The sequence below is a fragment of the Rhea americana genome, unplaced genomic scaffold, assembly GCF_003343005.1.
Source record: "Rhea americana isolate MKP2758 unplaced genomic scaffold, rheAme1 scaffold_15, whole genome shotgun sequence".
NCBI classification, from domain to species: Eukaryota; Metazoa; Chordata; class Aves; order Rheiformes; family Rheidae; genus Rhea; species Rhea americana.
This window is the reverse complement of record NW_028185594.1, coordinates 8,897,063-8,907,747: the sequence shown is the minus strand read 5'-3', so window position 1 is coordinate 8,907,747 and position 10,685 is coordinate 8,897,063. Positions and strand designations below refer to the sequence as shown.

The following is a 10,685-nucleotide window of genomic DNA, read 5'->3' as shown; positions in this document are numbered from 1 at the left end:
CAATTCTGTCTCCAGAATGTTTCTTAAGATTTTTTTTTTCTTTTCTAAAAAGGAAGCTAACATTAAATTCTATACAATATAAAATTGTATAAATTTCTCCTTTAAGTAAGTGGTGAAAATTGCCTTTCTATATGCACATGCAAAACTAAAACAGAGCTGGAAAGAAAGGCTAAAGACTTGCACACAAGACATAACCATACAGCATGGATAACCAAATGAGATTATTTTAATCAAATGTTACGTAGGAGACAATGCTCTAATTTAAAGCGTTAAGAGTCTGTCAATTCCTGCCTGCTTTTGACACTCGCTTGATCAATATAAGGTTTGCTCAAAGCAACAGAAATCCATAAATTAACCAGAGAAGGTGAGGCTTTGTGTTCAAACAGACCCTGTCTGACCTCAGTGATAAACAACCAGCTTTGTGGAGCCTAATGCACAACCAAGACAAAACACGTAGCTAGGTCCTCCGTTATTTCAGCACAGAATAGCTAATGTTCCGGCAAGGTAGTTTTATGATACAACCCGGAATGCATCCCCAAAGTATGCTGTATCGGAGATAATGTCAGAAAGCTAAGCAAACTGCTTTACACAGGTACGCAAAGGCAGGGCAGCGCCTGAGTGCGCGCAGGTGTAGCTGCGGCTCGGCATCGCCTCAGGCCGAGCGAGGCGCGCTGCCGTGCGCGGCCTGCCTTCGAGCAGCCGGTGGCTCCCGGGAGCGCGAGGCGGTTCTTCACCGCGCGGGCTGCGCTCACGGCGACTAGCCCAAATCCTCCCGCTGCCCGTGACTCCCGCGCGGGGCGGCCCCACTCACATCTCTGCCGCAGCCCCGCCGAGCGCCGCCAGCCGCGCCCGCGCAGCCCTCCGCCTCCGCGGCCCTTCCCGCCGCGCCGCGCTGTTCCCCGCGCGCTCCCCCGCCCGCCGCGGGCTGTTCCCCTCTCACGCCCCCTCCCCCCGTCGCAGAGCTCCGGACCCAAGATGGCCGCCGTGTCAGTTTCGGGCTTCGCCGCCGTCCGGCCTTTGCCTTTCGGTTCTCGGCTTCCGCAGGCCTCGGTGAGTGGCGCCGGCGCCGCCGCGCCGGCTCGRGTGCCCGGTGCAGAGGAGCACGGGCACGGGCGGCCGGCGCGCACTCCGGCCTGCGGCGGGGGAAGGCCTGCTGGGCGCTCCAGGCTCGCGGCCTGCTCCGGCCCCATCGCCGCTCTGCGCCAGGCCCGGACCCGGCCGCCCGCTCCGCTGGGCCCGCCAGGCTTGGAGCCTGGAGCAGGGGGCGGTGGCGGCCGCGGCGCGGCGCGGATGAGGCGGGCGGCGTAGGCTGCGGGGCCGCGGGCTGGGCTTCGCTCGGTCGCTGGCGCCAGAGAGCGCGGATGAGGCGGGCGCGGGCCCGGCCAAGCCGGTGCGGGCAGCCGGGCTGCGCTGCCGTCTCCGCGCGGGGGGGGAGGGGGGGGGCGGAGAGCAGTGTGGGCCCGGCTGGTGGCCTGCGCCTCGTTTCTCTGGGTCTGCGCGGAGCGAGGCGCTCGCTTGGAGCAGGGCTCCACCCGGGGCTCCGTGTGGGGGTCCCTCCCGGAAGGCGGAGGGGGGTGAGGGACAGCAGGTGCAGGGCCGCTGGCCGCGGATAGCCCGCGGGCAGCCGCTGGGACTGTGCTGGCGTCGCCCCGGCCTGGCCGGCGGTTACATAACGGGCTGGGCCCCGAGCTGCGCCTGGCAGGGAGGGCTGCCTGTGCCCTCAGGGTCCCAGGGCACCCCGGTGCACTGCTTTGCCTTGCCCTCCACCTCTGCTAGTGGGGCAAGAGCTCTAGGCAAGCACTGCTGCTTCTCTGGTTGGAACAGTAGTTTTTAATCTTTCCATGACTGGCTGTGTGGAGCTGTGCGAAGGTCTGTCTGTGCATGTGTCTGATGCTGTGTGCAAATGTGTTTTGTGTGTTGATAAATTCTTTAGTACTTCCTAGAAAGCAGAGTGGGAGAACTGTGTCGACAACTAACTCGTAACTAAAACTTTTCTTGTATAAAATCTTATTCCTTTCAGTAAACAGTTTATAAATCCTTTAAGGTTAGTGTACTTTCACAGTAGAACTTTGCCTCAATGTATTGTTACCACGGTGAGAAAAAGTCTTTTTTAACAAATGCTAAAAAGACTGTGAAGTAGAGCCTCATACCCTTCCATCTGCATCTTTAATTAGCAGTGACATAAGCATTCCTTCTTCATTGTGTATGGTCACCTGTTACTTTGTCCTCAAGTGTTTTCAGTGTGTCTCATCTGTGGAAGATTATATTGTTGTATTCTTCTTTCCTATGGTCTTTGAAAATGGAACATCTAATTACAATCTCAAGCTGTTTTTTTTTCTTTTTTTCTTAATGGAACAACTGTCATAGCTTTTCTTAGCAGGAGGGAGTTAGACCTATTATTACATTCCTGGAAAAGTTCTGAAAGTTTCCCTCTTGCTGTTTGGTCGAGGCTCTTGACAATTCTTACTGCTTTCTATTTAAGTTTCAGGCACTGTCTTCAGTGGGCAAAAATCACGAGAGTTCCTGCTTTTTAAAAATCCTTGATTTTGTTTCCCCCTGCCTCATTAATGTAGATTGTRATCACTAATTATATAAACTCAGTGCAGAATTAGCTGACCTTCTTGCACTTATTTTTTTTCCCTCCACTAGGATATACTGGATTAGTTATTTCAATGTTAAGTCATACTTTTATTTGCAGTAAATATATGACCTTAGATATATAATTAAGTGTTTCAGAACAGTAGTAACGGATTAAAAACTCTACTATGTGTTTAATGAATTACTATAGTTTTTTTTTCTTTTCATTCTTTGGAAATGACTCTCTTCTTGTTTTCTTCCAGGCCTAATGTTACAGTTTCTCTGATTGTGAGTGTAAAGACCTGAAGTCGAGGTGAGATGTGCTGAAATCTTAATATCTTTGTGGGAAAACTTCAGAGGAAGCTGCTATGGAATTTACTAGAAGGAATGAATAAATTTATAATTGTTTTGCTTTCCTCTTTTCAGTTTGAAAACAATTCAGGTCTGAGAAAGGAGGAGTAATTCAGAACAGAAAACGTGTATGCTATGGTTAACTGTTTACCATCATCCGAGAATCTGTTTTCCCATGGTGTGAAACTTGTTCAGCATCGGGATAAAGGATAACGACTCTATGGATATACAGAATTTTTCACCATGGTAAAACTCGCCAACCCGCTGTATACGGAGTGGATTTTGGAGGCGATCAAAAAGGTAAAGAAACAAAAACAGCGTCCTTCGGAGGAGAGGATATGCAATGCAGTATCTTCGTCACATGGTTTGGACCGCAAAACTGTTCTGGAACAGTTAGAGTTGAGCGTTAAGGATGGAACTATTCTAAAAGTCTCCAATAAGGGTCTCAATTCCTACAAGGATCCTGATAATCCTGGGAGAATAGCACTTCCAAAGCCACGGAACCATGGAAAGTTGGATGGTAAACCAAACGTGGACTGGAATAAACTTATCAAACGCGCAATTGAGGGCTTGGCTGAATCTAGTGGCTCATCCTTGAAGAATATTGAGCGCTTTCTGAAAGGTCAGAAAGATGTGTCTGCGTTATTTGGAGGTAGTGCTGCCTCTGTTTTTCACCAGCAATTAAGATTAGCTGTCAAACGTGCTGTTGGCCATGGGAGGCTTCTTAAAGATGGACCTCTGTACCAGCTCAACACTAAGGCAACCACTAATGCCGATGGGAAGGAGAGCTGTGAGTCTCTTTCCTGTCTCCCTCCAGTGTGTCTCCTTCCCCATGAAAAGGATAAGGTAAGACTCCATTTGCACCAGAATTTTATTGGAATTGATGATGTGTTAATACAGAGTTGCAATTTGAGGTCAATTTAAGTTGCATCTTGTAAGTTTGAAATGACCAATGTGCTTTGAGGATCGTGCTTCCTCCAAGTTTCTGGGCATGACCAAAGGAAACCTAATGGGTAAAAACTTGCACTTTGGACCTGAAAACTGCAAATGACTTACTAAGAGGAATTCAATTATTATGTTTCTATATGGTGGAACTGAACATATGATGAGAGGCTTACTTGAGTTATGTTAGCAAAACATGGGAAGTAAACCTTCATACTTCAAAGTGAGGTAGATTTGCAAAGCAGCCTTGAAAAGCATCTTATTTTCATATTTTTATCTGACTGCCAGCTCAGCTGCTTATCTGAATACAAGTGACATAGTGAAGCTCTGATTAGCAGTTGGGGCTTAATACTGTGTTAGAGGCTTTCCGCATTAATAGTAAAAAATCTGGTTTCTGTCTCAGTACAGATTTCTTGTAAAATATGAAGGAAAAGTATGTAGAATATAGCAGTTAAAAGAAGGGCTGAAACCGGGGAATGTGGAGAGCAAGCAAATGTTGGCGTGAACACTAATGAACTTCTGCTCCCTTTTGTGTGCCCTACAACCTTTGGGGGTGGTTCATGAGAAAAAAATAAAGCAGTTTGTGTTTTCTCTTATTTGTATGCCTTTTTTCTTCTTTCCATCTTTTTGTGTGCAAAAGATCTTTTACTCACTGATACAACACTGAGATCAAGTTGTCTGAGCGAAATTGATACCCAGTCAGTGTCTTTTCTGTCCCTGCTATACTGCTGTGGAAACAGAGTAAAGCTGAAGTCTGTTCTTCGTTTATTGTAGACCAAGTTGCCAGTAATTCATACCTTTGCATTACAAGTCCAGGATTTCTGGAACATGAAAATTATCTTATCTGTCTATAATGCTTGATATATATTTTTCAGCCATGATACAGATTTTTTGTTGGAAATAACCTCCTCAGTGATGAGTTCTTTTAAGTGTGTGCTGCCAATGCTTTTCAGATCAGTTTCAGACTCGAGAGAGACTGCTTCTTTATGGTCTKTTAGAGTTTGAAGACTTAAGTACTGTAGGCATCTTCTTCCTTAAAAAAAACTTGCAAAGCTGCTGTATCACTGATAAGTTTTCTTGTGTGTTTTAATTGTAGGAGGACTGCTGTGGACACAGTACTTACTAGTGACAGTGATGTGTTGTGGGCTGTTGGAATGTAGAATTAAATATGATTATCTTGAAAATTTTGTCAGCTTCTTCCATCCTTTTCTAAGTGGTCTGTCTACATATGTTTCTTATGTACTTCTCCAATGAGATCTCTAGTCAAACTGGTAGAGTTATAAAATGGTATGAAAACAGCTTGTAAACAAGACTGGTGCATGTGGCAACTGGATTGAGAGTGGTAGTAACAGTGGAAAATATTAGCTGTGCATGTTGTTATTACCACATTGTATTTCACAGCCTATCCAGTTTTCTTGTAATATGCCAAAACTCGGGACCAGTGCAGTTTTTCTTTCAGGTGAATTGTTCCAAGGAGGCTTCCTCATCTTAACATGGGATATGTCAGAGCGGTGAATGATTCTATGGGCTACTATAAAGGCTGCATTTGGTTTGGGGTTTGTGCCCCCCCCCCCGGTGTGTATGTATGTGTGTACATGTATGTTTTGAGCTGTTACATCTGCTCCTTAATTCCTCTCTACTGACTGAGGTTGGAGCAGTTTAAAAGTTAAAAGGGTTGCTAGTAACATTAGAAATGGTGTTACATGCTGTAAACTCTTTTGCAGTAAGTACAACAAATTTTGCAAGGGATTTATTCAATGAATTCTTCTGATCTTTATTTAAAACTAAGATCCTAGATTTCTGCTCTTCATGTACCATATCTGTGCTGTGTAATCCATGCTGAGTTGCATGCTTGTTTCTTGAGTCGTTTTGAAGATGTGATATTAAAACATCTATGTAAATTCTGCCAGTTTTAATTGACCTGCAGGTCAATGGAAACCAAAAGGTCAATTTCTCTTGTGCAGAATTGCTAAGGCACAATTTTTTCTGCAGACATTATGTGATAATCTTCCTCCGCTACTGTCTTGTGTTAAATCTGAAAGAGTTATGCAGGTGCAAAATACACACTATGAAGCAGTCAATTTCTCAGGTTATTGGGTCCTTGAGAACGGTGTACAGTTCTGTTTTCTTTTTTTTTCTCTTCCCCCCCCCCCCCATTTAATCATGGTGCATAGATTCTTCAAGAGTGTGGCAACAATGTAACTCAGATTCTTAGAAGAATCTTAGCAACCATGTTAATATAACATCAGCCTCCCAAACCTGTGAATAAGAGAAATGTCATTATGATTTCTGTATTTTTATTTTCTTTTATTATTGCACCGTGTTTGGTCTTTAACATTCATTTAACAACTTTTCATATTTTCTTATGATCTAGATTTGGGATCCTTAAAGGAATAATATTTTCTTCTTTTTGTTTGTTTAACTGAGCTGCAAGTACTTACCTGGCAGTGTTTGATAGTCGTGTCACTTGTATTAGATACCTGAGAACAAACACTCAACCCTGGATGTTTTCCCTTTTGTTATGATTAGCTTGCAGGAAGTCTATGGAATTTGTAGCCTTAAACTTTTAATATACATGTTAAATAGTACTATAGAAGTTCTTATGTTTACTACATCTCTTTTTTTTTCTTCAGAGTTTTTTTTTCTTTTCTTTTCTTTTTTTTTAACCTCAGTGTTCTGTGAATACTATGTTACCGCATTCAGTGCCAAAAAGCTTGGCAGGTTATCATGGTTTCTCAGGCTGATGCAGTAAGGACACGCTGCTGACAGGTTGTGAAATCCTGAGTCTTATAAGCACTATTTGGATTAAAATGAGCAAACAAACAAAATGCTGCTGATGGGCAGAGCTCATTGCTGAAATCTGGTTACCTGTTAGGAACAGTGGGTAGCAAAAAGGGAGTTCTCTTAACTTCAGTTTTAAGTACTGTATGTGCTTTCACTCATGCACAGCCTTTTGGGAAGYATGGCCTTTTCTTCAATTTCCTGTAGTTTGGAAGCTAAAATAGGAAATGCAGTTAAGAGCTATTTTTACCTTCCTTGTGACACCTTGGACCAAATGCTGGAATTGAATTTGATATTGTTTGTATAGTAGGTGGCAGACTGATAAGATCTGTGATACCTATTCCCTTTTGTGGAAAGGAAGGAGGTAGATAGGGGGATGGCCAAACTGTTGCAATATCTAGAAGTAAATAGTTCGTACTGAAATTGTAATGAAAGCGAAAACAATGAATTCCACTTCTTGGTTAAGTATCAGGCCAAGTACTATCCCTTGAACATAGATGGAGCTGAGGAAGTGTAGATATCAGGCCGCCACATCCGTTCAGCCAGAGAGATAGCAAGTGTGGAGTAAAGAATGTTTTGCACCAAATCCAGTATCCATCAATGATTTTTTTTTTCTTTTTCCTTCTCGTATCTGGAGGGAAAGAGCAATACTGTGCAGCTGGACTATAAAATATGTAATTGTACTATTACAGTCCAATTTCTACAATAAAGCCCTGATACATGAACTAGTTCTTTGAAGTATAACTGTCACTTCTGATTCATGTGCATTTAGTCTGCTTGCAGAGTGAAATGATTTTAGTCTTTAAAGTATATTCCTAGAATCAATTTCTGTATGCTAGCACTTGTTCAGAGGATCAGTTTTATTTCTTGAAAATTTTTACAATTTATTATTAAAAAAATTCTTTTTCTAAGTGGAAAAACTTCTTTGCTGCTTTAGAAATCATAACTTACAATGAATGCTATCAGTCTTCAGGTAGTTGACAGAACTTATTCATGTTCATAGAAGTCGAACAGAATCAACAATCATACTGTTTTAGCATGTGCTAGGTATTGAAGTATGTTTGGGAATAGAAAGTCTTCATAAAAGAGTATTCAGAAAAAAAGATTAGAGTATCTTGAGGAAATTTTTTGGGATATTTCACTACTGCTCAATTTGACTTGGGTTTTTACTGTTTTGTTGTTGCTTGTGATCAGGGCAGGTACTGTTGGGATGATTTAGGAAATTAGTTTTTCCTGCCAACACCTTGCATCTCTGCCAGGGGTCATCGTGGCCATTTCAAGGCAATGCAAGTGGTGAGTTGCTTCTCAACTGCTGCAGTTTGTAGCTCAGTGTGTTACTGTAAAATGAAATTGGTAGTTTTATGTGCTGCACAGTGAAATACTACTGCAGTTGGAGGGAGGGAACCTTCACTGAAGGGGCAGAGGACAGCAGGGGGCAGTAGCCTCTTTAATCAGTCCTGTTGTGAATTGTCAGGATGTCAGAGGCCTTGGTTGCATGCTTTTGAGTCTGCAGTGCGACCTGCTTTACCTATATTTTATGTATATCACCAATCCTTTTATTTCCTTGCTTACCTTCTGGTACAAAAAAAATGCATTTGCAAGATGACAAAGACTGATTTCTCTCTTTTATAGCCACTTAGTTTCAAATACTCTATTCATTTGAAGCATGAAAAGCTATGTCACATTTATGCATGGCTATGAAACACATCTATTTAATTGTGAGAAACTACTCATGCAGATCTGTGCTGCATCTTTAGAATGCTGAGGACAAGGATTGCAATACAACAAGAGTGCTTTTGATAAGATAYGTTTAAACAGATTTTTGTGTTGTTGTTTTTCACCTTTGCTAGTGGACAGTGCAGAAATAGAAGATTCACTGAATCTGTGTTGATCTGGGATGTCCTGGCTTCAGTTCCTGTTCTGTTTTGTACAACAGTCTTTATTTGTAGGGCTGTAATATCTAATAGTTTGAATTGTATTGTATTAGTACTATACCAAAAGGTAACTCAAAAGCGTCTTGTTTTAGAAAACTTAGCATTTAGAGTAAAATAAGACAAAGTACATAAGATAGAGCATGAGATAGTATAATCTGCCTAATAGATAGGGGTCATAGCATGCTAGCTACATGCTCAAATTTTTAATTATATCTCTTAGCAGCTACAAAGCAAATACATTAATGGTTTTGAGATGATAAAAATTTTATGACCATGTGTTACAACAATATTTATTGCAGTGTATATCATCCTTTGGAACTGTTTAACTGGATCTCAGATTTGTGTAACATGRTAGTCGATCTAGAAGGAAGAATCCAGCCACAACTTGAATAATAGCTGTAGACAAAAACTAATGAAGATGTAGTAGACCGGAGTATAATATTTGTCTAAAAGTCCAGGCAAACTGTGTTACCATATTAGTGAAGCAGTTTTTGAGAAATACTAAATAATGCTCTTATCCTCACAGTGCCAGAATATGATATGTCACTGCCCTGTGTATTCTCTTCATGTATTCACTGTAAACAAAAATAGTAATGACATTTAACAAAAAGAAATCCAATTTACTATTTGTGTGGCCTATGCAAGGTGTTTTTGCTGTATGACTGCAATTAACAACGCTATTTAGTACTTTTAATGTTTCATATAGCATTATTGCAATTCAGCAGTTACTACAATATTACAGTACAACAGTGTTTAGCACTCTTTAAGGCCACGATCTTGTGTGCAATATTATTGTGAGGAACTAGACAGTAATGAGATGAAGGTGTTAAGGCTGGAGAGTCTAGGTGGAAATAGCTAACCTTCTATTTCTGTTGATAACTGCTACAGAACAGTTTTAAATGGCTGTAAGAATGTCCGTAAACTTATAACAAATGTGATAACAAGAAGTCAGCTAATCCAAAGAGATATTGAAATGGTTGCTGTATATGGTGGATGTTTCCAGAGCATTTGAAATGTGATCGTAGAACAAAAAGTAGGACAGTTTGTTGTAACTAAAAGGAAAGTATCAGTCATATTAATTGATCTCCATTTGCACTCTCCTTAAAACTGCTTTTTATGTCAGTTAAAATTAGAGAGAGACACAGTAGCCTTTAAGTAAATAGCTGAATATTGTCCTATAGTACATCTGAAAGTATCAAGGTCTGTTAAAACCRTTCTGAATATATTTCCTTAAAAAAAAAAAAATCAGGAAAACCTTTTTGATTGAATAATAGGAGGATTGTTAGAGCAATATTTACTTTGGTATTACCTCTTGTGTTTCTAGTGGCATATCTGTTTCCTCATTTTGTTTTGCTATTTATATCTGTCTATATTTATTAATAATTTTAATTGAGGGGGTATTACATGTGCAGCATCCTTTAGGTCTTTTCCCATTATAAATAATAGTTCAAGATCCTTGTGTGCACTCATTGTATTTGCCAGATGAAGCCTAACTTCTTGTATCCTTTCAGAAAGTTGTTTTGCTAAGAAGACATCATAGTTCTTTTGGAGGCCATTAAGTATATGATAACTGTTGCTAAATTGTGCCCATTTTAAGTAATACCTGTTAATTCTATTTCTTAAAGCAAAGAACTGTCCCATTACTAGTAGGGAAGTTATTTGTGGGTTAGTTTATTTTGGGTGGCAGAGCACTGTAATTATAGTTGGAGAGCTCACCCTTGCCCTCCAAGGGTGCTCTTCAAGCTTTAGCTCTCAGCTGGAGTAGGATTAGGATTGACTCTCTTCCAGCAGGTTCCTTGAAAGACAAGACTGTACTTCTCTGTCTAAAAAGTCATGGTTCATAACAGATGGCCTCCATCTGTATTCTGTGTAATTCTGGAAACCTAAGTGCTAAAAAATTACTCCGAACTTGATTCACATGTGAATATGTGAAGCAGTTTGTAATAATAGACCAAATTTAAGTGGGTCAGAAATTTTACTGTCGTGAGCAGCTGTGAATGGATACAATAAGATGATGCATTTTGACAGGGGGAGTGCTCCAGAATGAGACCGACAGGAGGTCTGGCAGAATCTGGAATACTGTTAACTTAAAAAAAAAAA

At 41.3% G+C, this 10,685-nt stretch overlaps 1 protein-coding gene across 2 annotated transcripts in view; it reads left to right on the top strand.

The window, feature by feature from the left end:
* The first annotated feature begins 963 nt into the window (after nt 1-963).
* Nucleotides 964-10,685, top strand: part of KAT6A (lysine acetyltransferase 6A) — a 45,695-nt gene continuing 35,973 nt past the window's right edge. The window contains exons 1-3 of one of the 2 annotated variants that reach the window (XM_085299524.1): nt 964-1,050; nt 2,841-2,890; nt 3,004-3,774. In XM_085299524.1, the coding sequence (XP_085155650.1) occupies nt 3,172-3,774 (603 nt within the window). In that variant the 5' untranslated portion in view covers nt 964-1,050; nt 2,841-2,890; nt 3,004-3,171. The remainder of the gene's footprint in view (nt 1,051-2,840; nt 2,891-3,003; nt 3,775-10,685) is intronic. The other variant, XM_085299525.1, reaches the window with a different exon arrangement.